General features: G+C 48.6%; 12 protein-coding genes across 12 annotated transcripts; 8 read left to right on the top strand and 4 right to left on the bottom strand.

Moving 5' to 3' along the window:
* Nucleotides 1–385: 385 nt before the first annotated feature.
* On the top strand, nt 386–2,219 carry V1514DRAFT_323965 (uncharacterized protein). Its single transcript, XM_066926337.1, has one exon. It carries the CDS (start codon nt 464–466, stop codon nt 2,150–2,152), a length of 1,689 nt encoding a protein of 562 aa, XP_066785878.1. The 5' UTR covers nt 386–463; the 3' UTR covers nt 2,153–2,219.
* Nucleotides 2,220–2,602: 383 nt separating this feature from the next.
* V1514DRAFT_301109 (uncharacterized protein) lies at nt 2,603–6,500 on the top strand. The gene is made up of 2 exons (XM_066925542.1): nt 2,603–6,217; nt 6,290–6,500. Exons 1-2 carry the CDS (start codon nt 2,872–2,874, stop codon nt 6,343–6,345), a joined length of 3,402 nt encoding a protein of 1,133 aa, XP_066785879.1. The 5' UTR covers nt 2,603–2,871; the 3' UTR covers nt 6,346–6,500.
* V1514DRAFT_65023 (malate synthase) lies at nt 6,376–8,240 on the bottom strand. The gene has a single exon (XM_066930089.1). It carries the CDS (start codon nt 8,105–8,107, stop codon nt 6,479–6,481), a length of 1,629 nt encoding a protein of 542 aa, XP_066785880.1. The 5' UTR covers nt 8,108–8,240; the 3' UTR covers nt 6,376–6,478.
* On the bottom strand, nt 8,241–9,175 carry V1514DRAFT_64394 (uncharacterized protein). Its single transcript, XM_066930088.1, has 2 exons — nt 8,691–9,175; nt 8,241–8,637 (listed from the first exon to the last, which is right to left on the bottom strand). Exons 1-2 carry the CDS (start codon nt 8,793–8,795, stop codon nt 8,374–8,376), a joined length of 369 nt encoding a protein of 122 aa, XP_066785881.1. The 5' UTR covers nt 8,796–9,175; the 3' UTR covers nt 8,241–8,373.
* A 380-nt stretch (nt 9,176–9,555) lies between these two features.
* On the top strand, nt 9,556–10,421 carry V1514DRAFT_274730 (uncharacterized protein; the record flags this gene model as incomplete). The annotated part of the gene is made up of 3 exons (XM_066924866.1): nt 9,556–9,709; nt 9,781–9,930; nt 9,982–10,421. 3 exons carry the CDS (start codon nt 9,556–9,558, stop codon nt 10,419–10,421), a joined length of 744 nt encoding a protein of 247 aa, XP_066785882.1.
* A 338-nt stretch (nt 10,422–10,759) lies between these two features.
* V1514DRAFT_323976 (uncharacterized protein) lies at nt 10,760–12,071 on the top strand. Its single transcript, XM_066926338.1, has one exon. The coding sequence runs from the start codon at nt 10,840–10,842 to the stop codon at nt 11,959–11,961; it is 1,122 nt and encodes a 373-aa protein (XP_066785883.1). The 5' UTR covers nt 10,760–10,839; the 3' UTR covers nt 11,962–12,071.
* Nucleotides 12,072–12,999, top strand: V1514DRAFT_323979 (40S ribosomal protein uS14). The gene is made up of 3 exons (XM_066926339.1): nt 12,072–12,282; nt 12,622–12,721; nt 12,791–12,999. Exons 1-3 carry the CDS (start codon nt 12,221–12,223, stop codon nt 12,797–12,799), a joined length of 171 nt encoding a protein of 56 aa, XP_066785884.1. The 5' UTR covers nt 12,072–12,220; the 3' UTR covers nt 12,800–12,999.
* Nucleotides 12,950–14,374, top strand: V1514DRAFT_323981 (uncharacterized protein). Its single transcript, XM_066926340.1, has one exon. The coding sequence runs from the start codon at nt 13,140–13,142 to the stop codon at nt 14,121–14,123; it is 984 nt and encodes a 327-aa protein (XP_066785885.1). The 5' UTR covers nt 12,950–13,139; the 3' UTR covers nt 14,124–14,374.
* Nucleotides 14,161–15,114, bottom strand: V1514DRAFT_274802 (uncharacterized protein; the record flags this gene model as incomplete). Its single annotated transcript, XM_066924870.1, has 2 exons — nt 14,161–14,347; nt 14,489–15,114. The coding sequence occupies 2 exons, from the start codon at nt 15,112–15,114 to the stop codon at nt 14,161–14,163; spliced, it is 813 nt and encodes a 270-aa protein (XP_066785886.1).
* A 154-nt stretch (nt 15,115–15,268) lies between these two features.
* V1514DRAFT_357047 (DnaJ domain-containing protein) lies at nt 15,269–16,076 on the top strand (the record flags this gene model as incomplete). Its single annotated transcript, XM_066929654.1, has 2 exons — nt 15,269–15,334; nt 15,399–16,076. 2 exons carry the CDS (start codon nt 15,269–15,271, stop codon nt 15,819–15,821), a joined length of 489 nt encoding a protein of 162 aa, XP_066785887.1. The 3' UTR covers nt 15,822–16,076.
* Nucleotides 16,077–16,276: 200 nt separating this feature from the next.
* Nucleotides 16,277–16,846, top strand: V1514DRAFT_274604 (cyclin-domain-containing protein; the record flags this gene model as incomplete). Its single annotated transcript, XM_066924860.1, has 1 exon — nt 16,277–16,846. A coding segment is annotated over one exon (570 nt), but the record flags the coding sequence as incomplete, so codon positions are not given.
* Nucleotides 16,847–19,081: 2,235 nt separating this feature from the next.
* On the bottom strand, nt 19,082–22,423 carry V1514DRAFT_323987 (uncharacterized protein). Its single transcript, XM_066926341.1, has 3 exons — nt 22,110–22,423; nt 21,332–22,040; nt 19,082–21,260 (listed from the first exon to the last, which is right to left on the bottom strand). The coding sequence occupies exons 1-3, from the start codon at nt 22,326–22,328 to the stop codon at nt 19,213–19,215; spliced, it is 2,976 nt and encodes a 991-aa protein (XP_066785889.1). The 5' UTR covers nt 22,329–22,423; the 3' UTR covers nt 19,082–19,212.
* Between the last annotated feature and the right edge of the window lie 105 nt (nt 22,424–22,528).

Raw genomic sequence — 22,528 nt, forward strand, 5'->3', positions numbered from 1 at the left:
ATATTTAACGAAATTTGAGATTGAAGCGTGTAATTGGTGATTGTTTGTTATTGGCGTAGTACCTGGTACGTGATAGGAGCAAGTGCGATGCTTCTCGCCTGTTGGTTGTGGATTCCTGGCCGCACCAAATTGCTCCTTTAAGCCGGCCGCTGATGCTGGGTTGATGTTTAGTTATCTCTATATAGTAATTATTTCATTTATCTGTATGTGCAACTCTTGTTGTGTAGTTTACGTTGTGCTCGCAGTGTTGCACCTTATTATTTCATTGTAACTGTCACGCTCTCATTCAACTGCTCGAAAAAAAAAAAAAAAAAAAAAACCTATTTAAATTATACCGCGCACCCGCGCAGCACTCTTCTTTTTTCTCTTTTTTCTTTTCCTGTTCGCCAATTCTTTTCTTTTACCTTTAAAGGTAAATCCTTTTTTTTTTTTTCCTTCTGTTTTCCAATTCATCAATTGCCAGATGTCGTTCAGGCAAGCTCTCATTAGAGCGCCCGTGCTTAAGCGTCAGGCCCCTGTTGCTGCATTTGCTGCTCCGCGCCGCTTTTACGCTGCCGCTGCTACTGCTGCTGCTGGTGGCGCGCCCAAGCCGCCTTCACCAAACAAGAAAGGCCCATTCTCGCGAGCAGCCAAGTTCTTATGGCGTTTGACTTATGGTTCCGCATTGGTTGGTGCCGGATTGGTTGCCTACGCCATTTACGAGGCTCGTCACCCGGTCGACCAATTGCCTCCCGACCCTTCCAAAAAGACACTCGTCGTGCTCGGTTCCGGTTGGGGTTCCGTGTCGTTGTTGAAAAAGCTTGATACCGAAAACTACAACGTTGTTGTCGTCTCACCCAGAAACTTCTTTTTGTTTACGCCGTTGCTGCCGTCGTGCACGACCGGCACGATCGAGCTCCGATCCATCATGGAACCTTTGCGTCACATTCTCCGCCACAAGAAAACTTCGGTTGCGTTTTACGAAGCCGAATGCACAAAGATTGATTATGCTAACCGTACCTTGACCGTGCGTGATAATTCCGAAGTCAAGGGTGATATTGCTGAGACAAAGTTGCCGTTCGATTACCTGGTTGTCGGCGTGGGTGCGCAAAACACGACGTTTGGCATTCCCGGCGTGGCTGAGAACGCTTGCTTTTTGAAAGAAGTCGGTGACGCGCAAAAGATTCGCACCAGGATCATGGATTGCATCGAAACCGCAACGTTTAAGGATCAAACGCCGGAGGAAAGGAAAAGGTTGCTTCACATGGTTGTGGTCGGTGGCGGACCTACAGGTGTCGAGTTCGCGGGCGAACTCCAAGATTTCTTTGAAGAGGACTTGCGCAAGTGGGTTCCCGAGATTGCTTCTGATTTCAAGGTTTCGCTTGTTGAAGCCCTGCCTAACGTTTTGCCTATGTTTTCCAAGGAACTGATCAACTACACTGAAAAGACATTGAAGGAAGAAAAAGTAAACATTCATCTCAAGACCATGGTTAAAAAAGTTACCGAAAAGACAATCACTGCTGAAGTTACCAAGCCGGACGGATCCAAGCAACTTGTTGAATTGCCCTATGGCTTGCTCGTGTGGGCAACCGGCAACATGCCGCGCGACGTTACCCGTGATCTCATCAAGCAAATCCCCGAACAAGCAAAAGCTCGCCGAGGTCTCGAAGTCAACGACTACCTCGTCGTCAACGGCACCGAGGGAATTTGGGCTCTCGGTGACTGTGCTGCCACCAAGTACGCCCCTACCGCGCAGGTCGCGACCCAACAGGGCCAGTACCTGGCCCGCTTGTTCAACACGTTGGCCAAGACCGAGGCTCTTGAACAAGAGATCAACCAGCTCGAGACTCTTGGCCATGCAACCACGGATGCTGCTGACAAAAAATCCTTGGCTACCGAGATTGAGGCCAAGGCCAAACTTTTGCGCCGTTCAAAGCGATTGATGCCGTTTCAATATTCTCATCAAGGTTCATTGGCATACATTGGTTCTGACAGGGCCATTGCTGATTTGACCTGGGGTGAGGGCAACACGGTTGCCTCGTCCGGACAGCTCACGTACTTGTTTTGGCGTTCAGCTTACGTATCAATGTGTTTCTCAACCAGAAACAAGATGTTGGTCGTCTTTGATTGGTTGAAGGTTAAGTTATTTGGTCGTGATGTCAGCCGGGAGTAAAAAAAGGAAAAAAAAAGAAGGAAATGAGACTGAAATAATTGCAATTAATCTATAGACTATATTTTTTTTTTTTTTTACCATTTTCGTAGCATCGTACACATATACACATATACATGTACCGGGTTTCGGTTTCTAAAAATTCTCCGGCGCTTTGTCCATCGTCATCTCGGCGGTAATATGAGACCCCCTGTCATTTCATTGTACTCGATTCGAACGTTCTTCAAAACAAGTACTGTAGTAAGTTCAGATCCGCAGAACAATTTATTCTCCGCTTTTTTTTTTGTGTTTTTTAAATTTTTTTTTTTTTTAATTATTTTCGCATTATTCATTACTCTTTCTTGTAAAGCAAGTGCCGAAGGACACGTAATTTCGCCCCTGTCAAAAAAAAAAAAATTAAAAAATTAAAAAACCGCGGGCGCCTATAAAAAAGAATGTCATTCAAGAGGGGCGCAGAAAACTGAAAAAAAAAGAGGGCAACCGTCTTGGTTTAACATTAATTAATATACATTTGTTTTCGTATACATATATGCACACATAAATTCAGTATACATTTAACTATTATTTAATTACTTTGAGACGTGGGGGGGGAAGCAAATACACAGTACATTATAATTAAGCCTGAAGGTTATATAAACACTAATCACAATCACATCCAATTTTTAAACAACAATAACAACACAACCACAACAACAATAACAACAAAAACAACAAAAACAACAATGGCTTATCCTGCTCCTCATATGCCTGCACAATCGTCACGCATGCAATCATCAGACGAATTTTTGTATGCCGGCATGCCATTCCCGTCTGATAATCAAAATAGCTCGTCCAGGCCTGCTGCTTACGCGTCGCCGTCATTCGCATCACCGTCGTCAGAACGACCGATACCGTTTAGGCAGAAATCATATGGCCCTGGCCCGGTACCACCATCACAACAACGACGACCTGCGCCAGATCAGTACAACTTTCAATACCACAACCAATCGCGAGGTCGGGGTGGTCCTGCGTTTCCACCTCATCAACAACAGTATTACGCTCCTGGTCCGCCACAGGGTCAATATCAACAACATCCGCGTCGAATAATTGCTTCAAACGGCCCTCCATTGCCTCCACAACATTACAGTCAGTCACCAGTACAATATCAGCAACAACAACAACGCAACCGGGCAAACAATTTCCTGCCTCGCAGGCCATCACACCCGCAACTACAACCACAACAACAACAACAACAACAACAACAACAACAACAACGCAATTACCGCCGGTTTGATAATTATGACGACGAAAATGACGATTTCGGTGACAAAGACGTCGTGCTTGATGAAACCGCATCCATAATTTCAGAAGACTTCTCTTACGATTCGAGATTTCCGCGGTTAGGCTCCGGCACAAAAGTACCTCCACCGCCGCCATCGCAACAGCAGCTGCTGCAGCTACAGCAATCGAGACGCAGGCCACCGCCGCATGCACAGCAATACCAACAAGGCTCAGTTGGCGCATATGGGCGACCGGGCGGTGCTGACGTGGAATTGTTGCAAGCCGGCGTGAATCGAATGGATGTGAATCGTGCCAGCCCAGCCACGCGATCACAACAACAAGACCGATCACAATCCTACGAAGATGATGAATACTACTACCAGCCGCAACAGCAACAACAACAACAACGACCGCAGTACAACGGTCATCATCCTTTGTTGCCGCCGCATCGACCGCGCGGCATGCCACGGTCCGTGTCTGGCCCGGTCGCACCGTCACACCAGGTCCGCTACGCTGGCCAGCCCCGACGTGGATCAGCAGGCACGCCACCGGTGGTTCCGTCAGGTGTACCGCCAGTATTATCAGACGCGTACCAAAATGAATCTGCAAGAAATGAGTACTTTACATCGCGCGGCCCGCTGGCCACGCCTAAAGAGACCGCGCGAACGTTGGCGGCGCATGAACCTGAATCTGAACTTGAGCAGCAACAGCAGCAACGGGAAAGCAAAACGATCACAGAAACAGTGATTAGTGAGAATGAAAACGAAAATTGCGAAATTAAGCATGCAGATGCGGATGACGTGTTGGACATGTATTTCAACGATGACGAACTCGAAACCGAAACCGATACTGATGAGAACGTGAACCTGAATTCTGATTATGAGCAACGTGTAAGTACAAGCCTGGTAGGTAAAAGACCTGGCAAAACAAACTCGGTGTATCTTGATGCGGTTGACAATCATGAAGACCGTGTTGATGATGCTCATGATGAAACTTTACAGGCACTCTCGAACGCGTCATCAGGTTCATCAATATCCGAACCGCGTACTGAGTCTCCATATCCTCCTCCTCCGCAGCAACAACAACAACAACAACAGCCACGAAGTCTGGGACCATTACCACCTACTAAACCACACTACGAAGACCAGTTCGCATTTACACCACCGTCGCCGCAATTTCAGGCATCACGTCAAGAGCCAGGTCAACAAGTTCGTCGGCCAATTGTACCAATCGGAACCGCGCCAGCATCGCCATTTAGAGGCCAACCACTTCCATCACCATCACTGCAGCATCATGTGCAGGCACGACCGGCAAGTCCGGCATTTAAAGTCCCGCCACAGTTGCGACCGGCCAGTCCGGCATTGCACGTGCCACCACCTCAAGTACCCGTTTCGGTAGGATCTGCTCAACGACCGGCAAGTCCGTATGGCAGGCAAGCGCCGCTGGCGCGACCGGGTCAGCAGCAGCTACAGTTGCAGCAGCAGCAGCAGCAGCAGTCTTTCACCAGGCAGGCTCCGGAGCAACAGCCATACCGTGGCGTGGCGCAAGACCCGGTACGTGCATTAGAATCCGCGCCGAAAAAACCACCGGCGCCTCCTCGCACGGCGTCGTCATCATCTTCATCTACGACCACGACAAAGCCTTCATTTTCGGCAGTACATCCGGCTCCGTTGCGGCAGTACACGCCAGCCAGTGCCATGGCTGCCGCGCAGGCGGTATTGCCGGCCGAGCCAGTCACGGTGGCCAAACCGTTGACATTGGCAGAATTTGAAACCATCAAGCGGCGAGCTAAGGATAACAAGAATGACTACGGCGTGCAACTAGAGTATGCGCAAAAATTACTTGAGGCGTGCTCGGCCAGTGGCAGCCGTGGCGACGGGGAAAATAACAACGGTTCGATCGCGTTGGCCGAGGCTAATGGTGATCAAAAGAAGGCCCGCAAAAATGTTGAAAAATGGACGTTACAGGCGCAAAAGATTGTCAAGAAACTTGCTAGCAAAAATTTTGCCGATGGCGTGTATTTTTATGGATATTGCTTTGGCACGGGCAAGATGGGGTTGGAATTTTCCAAGGATAAAGAATTTGAATATTTTAAAAAAGCCGCCAAGCTCGGTCACGCTCGCGCGGCGTTTCGAGCTGGTGCATGCTTGGAATCTAGCCTAAAATCATTACCACCACAGGCTGACGGCGCAGCCACGGCAGACAAGGCCATGCAATACTACAAGCAGGCAGCCCAATTAGGCGACACGTCAGCCATGTTCAAGATCGGCATGGTCATGTTGCACGGCGCGTTGGCCCAACCGCAATCGACATCGGAAGCGTTAATATGGTTAAAAAGAGCAGCCGATCAAGCAGACGGTGACACGCCGGATGCCTTGTTCGAATTAGCAAACCTGTACGAAACCGCGGACAACACGAACGGGTTCTTGCAACGAGACGACAAGCGCGCGTTGCAATTATACGATCGCGCGGCAGGATTGGGCATGTTATCAGCTCAATTCAAAATGGGCGCCGCTCATGAATATGGGCATTTGGGTTGCACGATTGACCCTTTGCGATCGATCGCGTGGTATGCTCGTGCCGCGTTGAAGGGCAATCCGGATGCTGAGTTGGGCCTGTCCGGTTGGTACTTGACTGGCGCTCCTGGAATTTTGGCCAAGTCCGAAACCGAATCATATCTTTGGGCTCGCCGGGCATCAGAAAAGGGTTTGGCTAAAGCTGAATACGCGGTTGGATATTTTATGGAAAACGGGGTTGGCACGGCAGCAAACATGCACGAAGCCATTCGATGGTACAAGAAATCTGCTGGTATGTTCTTTTTTTGTATTTATTTGGAAATTTTTTTTCAACTTGCTAACGATTGATTGATTTGCAAAATAGTGCAAGGATATGCGAAAGCGATTACGAGGCTTAAGGATTTGAACGGAGCGGTGTAAAGGAAAAAAAGGAAGGATTTTAAACAAAATAAAAATATTGTACAATAAAAAAAAACCAAAACGTGAAAAAGATATAACATAAAGGTTCATTAAATATATAAAGAAAGTGCAACTGTTTTTTTTTTTTTTTTAATTACAATTTTGCTGGTTTTGAAATCTTGGTAATGTCATCATACAGTAACGTGGTTAAGAAATCAGCATAATCCTCACCCGTGATTTGCGTGCCAAAATAAGCAGCTGCTTGGTTGAACTTGTTGCCCGGCGGAGCAGATGCCGCCAGCTTTTGCGTTTGCTCTGCCAACACCTTGAGCGCGTATTCCTTGCTAACCTTGATGCCTTCCGCCGTCGTGATTTGATGCCTGACCCATTGCCATAATTGCGACCGCGAAACTTCTGCCGTGGCAGCATCTTCCATCAAGTAATTTATAGGCACACAACCGACGCCGCGCAGCCATGCCTCCATGTAGCCAAGACCAATGTCCAGGTTCTTGCGGATGCCGTCCTCAGTTACAGACCCGGGCACGCGCGAATTGATCAGATCTGCAGCCGTGACGACCGTGTCGGGCTTGCGGTTGAACAACTGGTTCGGAGTCGGCATGTGCTTGTTAAACACGTCGGACGCGATCGGGGCCAGTGCCGGGTGCGCGACCCAGGTGCCATCATGCCCGGCCGTAACTTCGCGCAACTTGTCCCTGTACACGCCTTCCATGGCGACCTTGTTTGCGACCGGGTCGGCCTTGATCGGGATTTGCGCCGCCATGCCACCCATGGCGTGCACGCCGCGCGCGTGGCATGTCTTGATCAGCAACTTGACATACGCGTCCATGAACGGCGACGTCATGGTCACGGCGGACCGGTCCGGCAATACGAATTCGGGATTGGTTCTGAATTTCTTGATAAACGAAAAAATGTAATCCCACCTGCCACAGTTTAAACCTGACGAATGCGTGCGCAATTCGTAAATGATTTCGTCCATCTCAAACGCTGCCAGGATGGTTTCAATCAACACGGTGCCCCGGATCGTGCCTCGCGGAATGGCAATCACGTCCTGGGACAAGTTGAAAATGTCATTCCATAATCGAGCTTCCAAATGTGATTCCATCTTGGGCAAGTAAAAATAGGGACCAAACCCGCGGGCAACTAATTCTTTTGCGTTATGATAAAAAAAAAGCCCAAAGTCAAAGATGGAAGCCGAGATCGGTTGATTGTCCACCAAAAAATGTTTTTCTTCCAAATGCCAACCTCGCGGGCGAACAATTAACGTTGGCAACTGCGGCTTGTCCGTTCGCAATTTGTACTCCTTGCCGCCGTTAGGCAGACGGAAATCAATCTGCTTGCGGATGGCATCGTACAGGTTAACCTGGCCCGAAATCACATTGTCCCAAGTCGGCGCGGTGGCGTCTTCGAAATCAGCCATGTACGTCCACACGTCCGAGTTTAGTGCGTTCACAACCATCTTGCGATCGGTCGGGCCGGTGATCTCGACCCGGCGGTCAATCAATCCTGGCGCAGGCGGCGCGCCTTGCCACGTCGGGTCATCACGAACGTGCTTGGTTTCAGGCAAAAAATCCGGTAATTGGCCGGCATCAAGCGCGGCTTGCCGGCTGACCCTGCGTTGCAACAGGTCTAACCGGGTGGCATTGAACGTGCGATGAAGCAGAACCAGGAACGCGATGGCTTCCGAGGTGAGAATGGTCTTGTGGGAATCGTCAGTTGCACCCAGAATCTGGGCAGCAGCAGTCAAGGTAGCCGTGTCAGTCATGATTGATGAGATGTCGTGTTTATGAAGTTTTGACAAAGTGGCACAACTGGTTCGTGCGGGTTCATTTTATCAAGTTTTTGCGGGGCAATCACGGGCCAGTGACTATCATGACCCGGTTCGGGGCGCGGGCGTAAGCGGGCCAGCGGCGGCGATGCCCGTGACCGCCGGCGTGACCCGACCGGACGAACGCCCCTCGGGTGACTAACGCGTGAGTCATGCACAGAGAGAGTGGTTATTTAACTTGCATTGAAATAGATATAGATACATTAGTTTTCGCCGGCAAGGCGGTCCTGCTCGGCACGCATCCTGCGCTCGGCTGCCCGTTGCGCGTGGGCCAGGGCCTGGCTGTTCCACGACGCCCGGTCACGCTCCCTGGTCACGCACGGGGCCTCGACGTGATCGCTCAGCATCCATGCCGGCCGTGAAGACTCCGCGTTGGACCGGATCAGGTCGTACAAGTGGTCCTCCTGAGATCCGGACCGGAACTGCTTCTCCTGATAATATTTTTGCTTAATTTCTGGCGAGAATTTCTTTTTTTTGTTAGCCAAGGACGGATGACGACAGGCTGGGTGGCAATGCTTACCGAAACCAGTTGCTCCTCTGTCGGCACGGTCGTGTTGTAGAGCAAAAACCCAACGCCAATGATGCCGGTGCCGGAAAACAGCATCTTGATCAACGCTGACGCCATCGGTTGTTGCCTGTTGCTGGTGCGATGTAATGTGGTCGTTGGCGTACGGCCGGCAAGCTCGTAAAATTTAGAATGATTATTTTTTTCGCTGCACGTGACTATGACTAAGGCATGACTCTACTCTTTTACATTGTAATCCATCTTTTGCATTTGTCTTGTTGTCCAGCATGGATTTGCACGCGACAAAACCAAACTTGGCCCGGACCGTGCGCCTAGTCAGGCGTTGGAAGAAAGGTTGTGAACCGGCAGATCAAAACTCAGCCGAACACAAGGCCTGGCGTGCAGGTACGGTCAGGCTGGCCCGGTGCATTCATGATGCCCACGTCGCTCGCGGCAGGTACGTCCACCAGTTCATTGAGAGATTGCATGGCCCACGTCATTAGCGGAAGTAGAAGTAATAGTAGAAGCGGTAGTATTCATAAACTGGTAACAACACCATCGCCGGTGCTTACCACGTCGTCGTCACCTGCGGAACAACAAGAGTTCTTGGTCAGGTTCTTGTTCGATTGCTACCGGCCCACGTTTGCACAGTGATCCTTACAGGTCACATAAGTTTCTTATTTTTTTTTTATTTTTATTTTGCAGTTTTCACTTCAAATGCTGTTGTGGTTTGCTAATTTTGTTTATTATTGACAATATACACGTATACTTGAATTAATTAATTTACTGAATTGTTACGCTGAATCTAAATACAATCGCGCGCGCCTTCAATATTTCATGTAATTCAAGGCTAAAATTGTATTGTATCTATGCAACAATCATGCCACCTCGTGATTCAAGCCGATCGCACATCCATCTCACGACTCCTCGGTCGGCAGAATTCATGCAGGAATGGGTCAGCACGCACTTGCCAGATGAAGAAATCATAATTTCGCCTGAATACCAACCGATCAACCCTGAAGATGAAGACGACGGTAAACATTTCTTTTTTTTTTTTTTTTTTTTGGGCCCGAGGCACAATTATACTGACTTGCGGATGCTCAAGTTGTGCCCGATCAGCATGCCGCGTTCGGCATCTTGTTATCCCAACTACGTCGGTATCGACCGGCAGCTTACACGTCAGCCTTGCATGGCGGTGCCATCTCGTCAGCTTCGGCAGCCGCGGCAGCAGCGGCCATCGCGTCTGCTGCGCCCGGTACGGTCGGCCCAGTATCCGGCACCGGTGGTGGAGGTGCCGGAAACGGAGGCAGTGGCACGGCACCATGGTCGTTTTTGAACGCGTCAGCGTGGAAGGATTTGGATCTGCATGACCTGGCTTCCGTGCCGCAAGATTTTCAAGACGGCGACAGCAATGTAATGATTGCGGCGCCGTTTCGTCGGATCACGTCCGTGGCGGAGTTTTTCAGGGAACGCAGGGAAGAGAACGGGCTGATTAGTTCTACCACTGCTTCTGCTGCGACTAATACGTCATCGTCTTTGATGTCGAGGCAGAACGGCTTGTTGACTTCGCCGCCGCAGTTGAGACTGCATCGTGAACCGGGCTTCACGGATTATGACGACGATGACGACGACGAAAATGAGTACGACAATGAGGAATACCCTCGGCATGCCAGAACACCGGCTGCTGCAGTGCAGGACTCCACGCCGCCTCCTCGAGCTCGGCAAATGCCTCGTGCTCCTCGGTGATGATTGCATGTGCTATTTTGCAAGTATATGCTTATGTAATTTACTATGGTAGGCGTTAGTCAGGATTTTTAATTTTTTTTTATTATATTTGTGACAGGGTTCGCGGCCTGTAAGTCCGAATATCAGTAACTAAGTGGATTCTATTAAGTATTTACATGTACAAACCTGTAAGTCCGAATATCAGTAACTAAGTGGATTACCGAAGGAACTACAGGAGAATTGCCATCCTTATAGTACAACTAGTTTCTTACCCTAACCATCATCCATCTAACCCATACCTCAACTCCATGCTCCAGCGCATGCCCCTGCTTACAATATTTTATAACTATATGCTTTCATTTTTTTTTTGTTTTTGTCTTGGTTTAACCAAATATCGAAATTGTTAACATAGAAATTAATATAATATATATAATTCATTATGGCATCTGACGGATCGATATTTTGCCTTTTTGGGAGTAACGTTTCGTACTCATTGTCGCCCACGATTCATAACGCCGGCTTTCAACATTATGGCTTGCCATATTCATACTCGTTATTTGACACGCCAGACCTTACCGGCAAGCAGGTTCAAGATGATCATAATAATGTGGGCGAGTTTCTTGCCAGGAACGAATTTGGTGGCGCATCAGTCACGGTGCCGCATAAGCTTGCAATCATTCCGTTTCTGGACGAGATCACGCCGGCCGCCAAAGCGATCGGCGCGGTCAACACGATCGTTGTCGACAAGCATGATGACGCGACTAAAGCACTTGACCAACAACCAGAGCAATCAACAACAATAATAAGAACTACGAGCAGCAGCAGCAGCAGCGGCAGCGACCGCGGCGACGACAGGCGGAACAATAGAAAATTACTTGGGGATAATACTGATTGGACCGGTATTACAAATTGCATTTTACAAAACATTCCGACAACGACGACGACGAATAGCAGCAGCAATGACAATGCACGCAAACAAGAGCCGGCCGTGGTAATCAAGGCCGGCCTGGTGATTGGCGCCGGTGGTGCCGGCCGCGCGGCCGTGTACGCGTTGGCTCAGTTGCGAACCGGCGTGATTTTCATTTACAACCGGACCAGGCAAAAAGCTGAAGAACTCAAAGCCGAATTCGATCATGTCGTGCGTGAGAGCCGGATAGTAGTGGTGGACAGCTTGGACGTGACCGCGTGGCCGTGGCCGACAACGACGGGTGCAGACGGCGGCCAGCTGCAGCAGCGTGAAGTAACGGTCGTGATTGGCAATGTGCCCGGCGATGCCCTGAGTGCGCATCACGTGCCGGGCAGCTTGTTTGCCAATGCCACAGGCGGCGGAGTGTTGATCGAGATGGCATACAAGCCGGACGTGACGCCGTTGATGCAGGCAGCAGCAGCGTCGTCGTCGTCGTCAAGAAGTAGTGCGTGGCAGGTGGTGCGGGGAACAGACGTGTTGTTGGAGCAAGGCTACAAGCAGTTTGAACTTTGGACCGGCCTGCCTGCACCTCGGGACGTCATGAAGGCGGCATTGCAGCAAGAAGTCGTGCGCCGGGAGCGGGCAGCCAGCTAGTAGAGCTTGTAATAGTGTAAATAAATAATGCATCCGCTTTACCAAGTAGATCAATTTAGGGCTGCAGCGCAAAAGAAGTTAGGGCTCGTGCGGCTGGCGACGGAATGGGTGCAGCGCGTGACTGCGTTTTTGCCATGACGGCCATGCGCGGTTCACGGTTCAACCAGTTCTCTCGCACGCATTCGTTCGGCACGGCCAGCAAAAACATCAACACTCACCCAACACCACATCGTTCACCACATCTCATCATCATCTCAAAATGGCTCACGAAGACGTTTGGTATTCTCACCCAAGAAAGTACGGCAAGGGATCTCGTCAGTGGTATGTTGCATGCAGTGGTCTAGTGAATGACTGAGGTTTTCTTTTATATTTTACTGGTTTTGCGACGCGACATGGCATGGATGGACTGGAGGCTGCAACAACAAACGGACAGATCGGTTGTCATTTCAGTGATCAATTTAATCATGAGTGAATGAGAAAGCACGGTTACTGGGTTTCTATTGCACGAGTGGGGCATGGGAAAAGTAATCATTTGCTGTTAGGAGGTTGCCTTCATCTGTCTATTTCCTAAAGTCCACTCAGTCGTATTAAGAAAATAAATGCCAGCAAAAAAATGATGATGTTTGATCAAACGCTAACCATGTTTTTTTTTTTAAATAGCCGTGTGTGCGCTCACCAGGCCGGTTTGATCCGCAAGTACGGTCTCAACATTTGCAGACAATGCTTCAGAGAATACTCCAAGGATATCGGATTCGTTAAGGTAAATTAGCAATGATTTGATATTATGTTCAAAGTGGCTTGTTTAATAGTATTAACAATCATGGTTTAGAACCGATAAATGCATTTTGTCCTATCCACCCTTTTTGTTTCTTATCTTGTCATTATTGTATAACAGCAGTTTCTTTTAAAAATTGGAGGGGCCAGGAAAAAAAATATGTTACTTATTTGTTTTTGTTTGATTATGATTTGTGATATATTTTAAGGGATTACTACTTAATGCAGGAATAGAGAATACAAAAAAAAAAAATTTCAACATTATTTAACCTACATGTATATGTTGATGCATGCGCATGTGCATGTATTATCGTAGATAAACAGTATGGGAATATACGTTTATCAGTATATTAGCCTCGGCGCGTTTGCCCGGTAATAAAAAAAAAGATCATCGTCACAGGAAAATGTCCAAGGCAGCAGCAGGTAGTAATAATCACAATGGTAATGAAATGAATAGCAATCAAATTGAATCAATCCTGCAGTCACAAGTGCGACCGCGGCTAAGCCGTGCCACCACGATGTTATCATCCACCAGTCAATTAGACCTGCACTTGCTTACCGGTCAATACTCGTTACTATTAGTGGCGTCCGCATTGCTGGCTTCCAACAAGCTTACCGGTTCGGTATTGAAATGGGCTCGCGGGGTGAATGATCGTGATGGCGTGCGGGTGGTGGGGCAAGACGTCGTGACGGTTGACCTGGCCAGTCAGGTCCGGTACGTGTCCGTGCTCGTGGCCGCCAGCCGTGCCGGCCACGGCCACGGCCAGGCGGTCGAGCATTTGGCGACCAAGCTGAGAAAAATGTCAAGCTTGATTTCAGATTTCCGCACGTTTAGCCGGTTATGGGGTCTCTTGGGCATTGCGCAATGGGCTCTTGATCTCGCATATTCCAAGAAGACTACGAATGTTGAAAATGACAAGGACGGCAACAACAATCACGAAAGCGATGAAGACGATCCGGTGGTGAAGGCAATTACATGGGCGCAAGTCGCAGTCAACGTGGTGATGCAACCGGTCGAGAACGTGGCATTTTTGGCCAATCATGACGTGATTGACTTGGGCAACAACAAAAACAACAAGGTCTACAACATTTCGGTCGGCAAACTTTGGCGATGGTCATCCCGATTATGGGCCGCGCATTTGATGCTAGATTTTGCTCGCTTGGCTCGGCAACGTCATGCAGGTAGCAAGGACGATGGCGTGTCAAAACGGAATCAAGAACAATGGTGGCGGGAATTCGTTGTCGATGCCGCAAACTTGCCGTTGGCACTGCATTGGTCGGCGCACGACGGCTTCCTACCTGACCTTGCCATTGGCGCACTAGGCACGATCGCGGGCGGCGTGCGACTGGTGCGGTTATGGCACGATGCATCATCGCGACAAGGTTAAAGCAACAAACACAAATATTTATATAAAAAAAAAATTTTCATGATTCTAGTTTGAGTAAAAGACATTTTAAATTGGGTAACGTGTGCCGCAAGTCGATCGCATGCAGGGACTGCGAATTCATGAGCTGTTCGATCGACTTGTTTAGTAAAAAAACGGCGTATTCGAACCTGCGAACGTGATTTGCGGACCGGGCCGGCCGCCGCCATAACGGGAACATGTTGCCACTGCCGGAGGGATTGTTGATATTATTCATGGTATTGTTATTGTTAAACGCATTACTGCTGTTGTTGCTGTTGTTGCTGTTGTTGGTTGTTATGGTAGTGGTGGTGTCGTTATTGTTATTGTTATAGTGGTTTCGTTGTAACACGGCCGTGACGGGGTCTTCAATGAATGACCTAGGCCCGCCAGGGTGCAACGGATATCGACAGGTCACGCCGAGATAGAATCCAAGAAGGTATACCAAATGCGCAGTGTAGCCCAACGCGGTGGCCACCAATTCGTCATCACAGCCATCGAACGACGAGTTGGGCAATTCGATGCCGCGAATCGCAAACGCAAATGACCGGCCAATGATGGGATCGATTGGGTAAAGGCTTGCCAAATCTTTAATAATCCTGTGCCGATGTAGTCCAATTTCGATCCTGACCGAAGTTAACGATGTCGTGTCGGCATCTAGAGATGCGGTTGGTGATGGAGACCTGGCCGTTTGCATAATGGCTCGTTGCAATGCTCGCCGTCGAAGCGCGAGCTTGTCGGCAGCGGCAGCCCGTGCGGACCGAGATGCGGTCAGCAAGTCACGCTCGGCAGCCAACAGGCCGGTCATGTGGTGCAGCCATGCTCGTTCTTGCCCGCATCGCATCACGAGCGCGAAGCCGGCAGCTGCAGACGCAGGAGCATCATGATTGGTTAAAAACCGGGTGGCCTGAACCTCATGTGCGTGCCGGACCGCATCGGCAGCGGCAATGGCAGCCTCGACTTGGTCGAGCTTCATGGAATTGCGGCAATAGTTGTTTAATGTGCGTTTGGTTTCAAGTGGATGCGCATGCTGATGAGGGTTTGTGCCCGCGCTGCAATGAATTACATAAGTCAGATAACGTTAATTTTTTTTTTTTTTTGTGATGTAATGAATGAATGATTCGTAGGGCATGGCGAACGCATCAGTGTCGGAACGACAAGAAGTGACAAACAAGTATGACCTGTACGATTTACTAGTACGTCCCCATTATGCTACGCAATTCGTTTTTGTAACGTATATGCTAACACGCACGCACGCAGGGCGTGAACGACGACGCTGACGAGACCGCCATCCGCAAGGCGTTCCGCAGGACCGCACTCAAATACCATCCGGACAAGAACAAGACGGCCACGGCGGTGATCAAGTTTCATGCGCTCACGGTCGCCGTGGACGTGCTGTGCGATGCCGAGTCTCGCAAGCAATACGACGAAATCCGGCAGCAGGCGCAGGCTCGCCACAAGCGCGAGGCCGCGTTCGACGCCCGCCGCCGGCAAATGAAGGCGGATTTGGAACGCAACGAGCGCAACGGGTGGAACACGTCGGCCACGTCAGCGTCTACAACAAAGCAAAACCCGTCTTCGTCGTCGGCGGCGGCACGAGAGGCAAAGCTGGCCAGGTTGCGGGCCCAGAGCGCGGCATTGCGGGCCCAGCGCGACGCGGACAAAAACGGTCGGCCGCCGTGACGAGCGCAAAGTCAGATTACGATGAAGTGGATAGTGGTTAAATAAATTAGTTGTTACTAGCGTGGTCAATGACCGCATTGCATGCATGCGAATTACATAACGTATATAGTGTACCATTCGTATGGATGGCCCCTGCACCGCCGCTGCCGTCGCCGCCGTCGTGATCCGGCTGTGAGCCAGCCAGCCCCTGAACCGAGCCTATACCAACGCACGTATACACGGTCGACGCAAATGTTTTGGGTGCTTCCAGCTTGCAGGCATGGTCATCATGGCGCATGCGGTTGCTTGCAAGCGGAAATATAGATATATAGATATATCTCCCCCCCCCTAGTGCTCTTTTCTTCTATCCCCATGCCCGGTCGTTCTTTCTTTTCGCCTTGAGGCTGCTCTTCATGCCTCCTCTGCCGTCGTCGCAGCAACAACAGTTGACGTCGCCCTACACGTTTGCGGCTCATATGTTTCCATTTTCTTTCCCGACTCCACCACCTGACTCGGCCGCAGGTAGTGGCGACCACCATGGCCTAATACAGTACGCCAGCAGTAGTAGCAACACATGTGCTTGCTTGCAATGCTTGGCCTACTCGTCCTCGTCTCCATTGACAGCTACGGATGCCCAGTACTCTACGCTGGCTGCAGACATCACATGCCTGTTCTGGTTCTCATCCTGGTCTGCCGCGTCGGCTGACTTCCGGTCGTTCGTGTCCGGCCTGCTGGCCCGCACTCAGGTTTCCCGGCCCGTAATCACGTTGGCACTGCTGTACCTGCACCGGTTGCGCATGTGCGCGCCTCACGTCGTGGCCGGTGCTGCTCACGGTTCCGAATTTCGCGTGTTTACGGTGGCGGTCATGCTGGCGAGCAAGTTTTTGGACGACAACACGTTCACGAACCGGACCTGGGCCGACGTCAGTCGCATGCCCGTGCGCGAAATCACGGTCATGGAAGTTGAGTTTTTGCGTCATGTTGATTATGACTTGGTCGTGAACGCCACGCAATGGGCGGATTGGACCGACACCCTGGCCGGGTTTGTCAGCGTGATTCGCAAGACCAGGTCGTTGTCGCCTTCGTCGCCTTCATCGTCGTCCGCGTACGTGCCGGCTCAACATGCGTTACTGTCAGCGCCAAGCTCACCCGTGTCTTCGCCGTCGCGCAAGCGACGGTATCGTGGTGACGGTAATGACGACTATGACTACGAATCCTACGCTGTCGCCAAGCGGTTGCAACCATCATCATCATCATCATCATCATCATATTATCGTCAGCAACATGCCACGTTATTGCCTCGGCTGCAACTGGCAAGCACTCCGTACCAACATCAGCAGGTAAAAATGCCATTGTCATTGTCATTGCCATTGCCATTGCCGCCACAGCCGGGTATTGCATATCCGGTCATGCCTGCTGTTGATAGATGTGCGGCCAAAAACAACCACAGGATCGACATGCCGAAGCTACAACAATTACAGCAACTACAACTACCACCACCACCACCACCGCAACCGTCGCAGGTGCAAGCGTCATCGCAGTCCCTTGCTTGTCTTTATCCGTCATTAACCACATCCGTACGGGCAATAACCATGCCGACCGGCTGGTAAACAGTCTCTGCACTACATTGAACATTTTAACAGCTTTTTTTTTTTGCATATAGTCATTATAATTTTGCTTGGCTTAATATTTATTGTACATAAAAAAAACATCACGGTCAAACCAGGGCAATGAGCGGGGTGGGTTTAGTTATTACATTATTGGTTTCATTTTCTTTTTTTTTATTAATGCGCCGGTTGTGTCGTTGCACGGTTGCGGAGTTTTGTTGGTTAGCATTTTTTTTTTTCGTCATGTGTTTTGAATCAGAAATTTTTTTTTTTTTTTTTTAATTATCAAAAAGACATACCGAGATAGAAGGTACTCTGTATCGGTTAAGACAACATGTCGTATAATAGTGGGTCATTTGATTGGACTTGAATTGTCATTTGTTGCCTATTTTTTATTTTTTTGCATTGGGGGGGTATAATTTCGTCACAGACCAACTAGTATAGGTACTTAAAATCATAGACATGTTTATGAATTAGACTTTATTTTAATATAGTGAGTTAGAAGTTACCATTTGCTCGTGTTGAGTAAAAACCATGAAGTCATGCGTTATATTTACGATAGTGACAACCAACGCGAGTACAAAGTTTAGTGAGCCTCAAATCAACCTGCCGAAATAATTTAATGACCAAGATTGAGTATAGTCTTGCTGTTTTATTTTAGAGAAGCTAATCCTTACCTCCCCGCCCCAGGCGTTAGAACGTTCCCGGATTGGGTTAAACTGGCCGTTTTTGAACTAAAATTTGATCGACCCGCCTGACTCCGAACTTTTACACTTTTTTTTTTTATACTTTTTTTTCTCTCTCACGTTATATATATATTCAACGTAATTAAAGTGCCCAACGCATTTTATGTGTATTGATAAAAAAAAAAAAAAAAAAAAAAAAGGAGTGATACGATTGTCCAGAATTCGTACGTGCCTGGTTTCACAATGGGAGAAAAAGATGCCCCCATGACACGGTTTGAGTACGTTATGGGTACTATATACTAAAAAAAAATCGGCAAGGATAGTACCCTCTTGCTTTTCAAACCTGATTTGCAAAATTGCCACTTGGCGGTTTCGTTCGTGTCTAGTCAAATCACTCACTGCTTTTCGGTGGCATCTTGGGTCCGTGCGTTGGGTTTTTTTTTATTTTTTATTAGTACGTTGAAACTACATATAGCTTACTGTACATGAACTATGTACCTATTGCTTTGGGTCTTACTTATTTGTTGCGCTGTATTTAAAAACACATGAGTCTAAAGCACATACGTACACTACTAGCCCTGAATTAATTAATAATTACAGGCAAGATATGTATGTACCCGTGCTAGCAATACCGATTAACACCGATACGTTTCAACAACCACTTCACATTCTCTCTTTCTCTCGTGTTCGCCACTTTGGCAACTTGACCACAGGCAACGTTTCACCGGCATATCACAAAGTGCATGTCATCTTTGTGTTGTTTAATTCGTACCCCGGCCATTCCGTTTTAAAAAAAAATCCTTTACACGCTTCTTGTTCGTTGGGCAGTTTTATCCGCAACTCGCGCTACCGAGCATCGTGGGTCCGGTCGCCCCCCCCCCCCCTCGATCACAATATCCATCCCATTATTAGCAATCGGATCTAATACCACCATGTAATTTTACTTCTCCCTGTCACAAATGCAGCGCCCGAAGAAACAAAAAAAAAAAAAGATAAATTATTGGGTTACTATTCACAATAACTACAGTAATAAACGTTACGCGGTTATACATTCAAAATTACCACTTGATTAAAATTGTAAAATTCTTTTCTCCTTTTTTTTTTTATTTTTAAACTTCTTCACCGCTGCCCTGCCGCGCGCTGTTTTTTAATCACTTGCAACCGCTTGGCCATGACGTCCGGGTCCATGTACACGCATGATTCCTTAAACGTGGCTTCCAACGTGTCGGCCGTGCCGAAGCTATGTTCCAAATTTAACAATCCGGTCCAGACATTAATTTTTTCATTTTCCAATCGAAAATTGATCGTTCGCAATGCCCGACGAGCAACTTGTCGTGCCTTTTCAATCTCACCCAATTGAACTTCGAATGCCATGAACCGGATCCATAACGCGGATGAGTTTGGTGATCCGATCAATAATCGTTCAAAATCATGAACCGATTCGGGTTCCTTATTTGATAACTCGCCCGTCACGTCTTGATCTTGTTGTAACTTGGCCCGTGCCTTTTCAGCCCGCCGTCGTCGTCGTTCTTGCTTGCGTCGCTTGTCTTCGTCGCCGCTGTCACCGTCATCGTGATCATTCTCATCCTCATTATCTTCCTCTTCTGACGATCCCGATTCATTGTCGTCGACTTGGTCATCTAACCCGGATGACCAATTAAACCCTGACGTAGTCAATCCTGCCGCCGGCGACTCTTTATCATCCTTGTTCGATAATGATTCTTCCAATCCTTCATCATCATCATTATCATTATTGTCGTCATCATCATCGTCATCATCATCATCGTTTTCAAACTCCAATTCCTCATCCTCATCTTCATCCTTATCCTCATCTTCAGCCTTATCCTCGTCCACTTCTTCTTGCCCATCAGACAATTCCTCTTCCTCCTTATCTTCTTCAGCTTCAGCTACCTCCTTCTTTTTCTCCCCTTTTTTCTTCGGATCTGACTTCTTTCTCTCCCTCTCCTTCTTCTCCTTCGTGCTGACCCGCATTTTTCTATACTCCGCATGCACGCTCACGACCCTGACGTCCACCGTCTGGCCGACCTTAAACTTCTCACCCGGACTTGAAATCTTAACCTCACTCATCTCTGTCAACGGCAAAAACCCAGTCACGGTACCGAAAAATTCCACGATCGCGCCCTTGCTGACCAAGTTGATCACCGTGCCCACCAACCGTTGCCCGCGGTGAACCCCTTCGTACGTGCGCGCGACCTTGTCCTCCGGCGCGCTCACGAGCGATTTCTTTAACGTTAGTCGCACGCGTCTGGTGTCCGGTTGCACGTTCAACACGCGCACGCGCACGACCTGGCCGGGACGGAACCGGCGTTCCGGTTGCGACACTTTCACGTCCGACAAATGCTGCTCGTTCACGTGGCCAACAATTTTGTCCGACACGGACACCAGCAGGCCGCCGGCGGGCAAAATCTTGACAATCTTGCCATCCGTGATCACGTCACCGACGGCAACATCTTCCAACCGCAAGTACCGTTGCGCAAGCACGCTGGCTTGTAACGAGACCAATGCCACGCCGTCTGCCAGCGCATGACCGGTAACGCGGGCTGCATGCACCGTGCCGGTCTTGTACTCGCCAAACTCGGCCGAAATCTCGGCCACGTGGTCGTCACTGAGGCGGGAAATGTGAGCAAACCCGGCTGTGCGGCCAACGCCAGTGTCGACAAACACGCCCATGCCGGGCTCGACCGCGATCACTTTGGCAGCCGGGATGTGGTGCCCGACGGGCAAGCTGTCCACCAGCACGGCCGCCTCGGTTGATGACAGGTTCACAACATGCGGAAGTAATGACAGTTTCACTTTTTTATGTTCATCTGCACCGGGCAAGTACGAAATTATCCTCGCCCGTAATTTCTGCCCTGATTTGTACTTGTCCTGGTTACTCTCAATATCAGCATCATTATGCAGGCCGGCGTGAAACAAGTCGACCGTACCGTCAACCAATCCAGACGCAGCCTTGCCTGCCAACCCACCCGACGTGACCTGCGATGGCACAAAATCGACCACGGTACCAGGCACAAGCGAATCAACGTTTTGCACGACAGAAATCGGTGGCAAGTTCTTGGCCACGGCAGTGGCCGTGAACGTGAGCGTTCGCCCGTTAGATGACTTGTTCAAAACCGTGAGCAACAGTGTCTGGCCTTCCTTGATTTCTGTAAAACCCGCCCCACCCTATTTGTTAGCAATCATTTCAATACAATTTGCTTGCTCGTCTATAACGTACGTTTAAAATCAGAGTATTCAAGTTCCTTATTGGAAATGAACCCAGACAGATCATCAATGCCGACATCAAGGATGGCACCATGATCTTCCGCGCTGGCTACGGATACTTGCACGGTTTGACTCTTAACAAGGTCGGCCTTATCGATTGACGAATTCACAATCTCTGGCTTAATTGATAGCTCAATGTGTTTTTTCGATTTTGCGGTACCATCATTGTCCGACTTTCGCTCCGTGACCACGGCTCGCAGCCATTGCCCGATCGAAAATAATGTTTTCAAATCCGGCACGTTCTTGTCAGTTTCGTCATCTTCATCCTCATCCTTATTTTCGTCATCTTCATCTTCGCTTTGTTCAACAGCTTCAAGCTTTTTGGAAATTTGTGCCGAGATGTTTGTGATGGGCACGTATCCGGTTAAATTATTCGGTAAAGATAATGCCAATTCGTAAGCACCAATACTGGCAACCTGACCTAACACGATCGTGCCAGGCACCAGCCGCTTAAACGTAACACCTTCGATCTTGATCTTACTTATTTTTGCCGACTCGCTGTTATTTTTCGTGCCATCCTTTTTGCCGTTCTTTTGCTGATCTCGTAATTTCCGTTGAGTGACACGTTCTCGATGCCTCGAATGTTTATCTTGCTTGCCATTATATGAAGGTGCGGTTGAAGAATCTGATGACGTCTTAACCTTCTTTGACGGTTGCGATGACTGAAAAAAGGATTAAGTGAATAATTTTGTTTCAAATCATGCAAAATTACGATTATAAAAATAAAATACCTCAAACAAGACATCCCGAACAGCTTCATTAGCTACTTCCTTATATTCAAGTGGCGTAAGTACTGAAGCACCACCACGAGGAAACGATACTTCCTCGCGCTTGTTGATGAGACTTGATTTGAACGATACTGCCGGACCTGGCTCTGTTGTCGTTGATGAATCTTGCTTTTTAATTATTTTGCCCTTTGGTTCGGGTTGCTTCCGTTTAACTGACGGCATAATTTTTTATTAAATAAATTAATTAAAAAAAAAAAAACCAAATGCAAAAAAAAAATGTCTTTCTCTACAAGATACTCGTTAATATTTTGCAAATGAGTTGGTTGATAGAATTTTTTCTTTGGACGAATCCGTGATTTTTTTCTTGCGGTTCAGTGAAAAAAAGTTTTACCCCTGAATGAGAAAGAGGGTAACACCGAGAA

This window comes from Lipomyces japonicus (genome assembly GCF_038497905.1).
Source record: "Lipomyces japonicus strain CBS 7319 unplaced genomic scaffold V1514scaffold_2, whole genome shotgun sequence".
NCBI lineage: Eukaryota > Fungi > Ascomycota > Lipomycetes > Lipomycetales > Lipomycetaceae > Lipomyces > Lipomyces japonicus.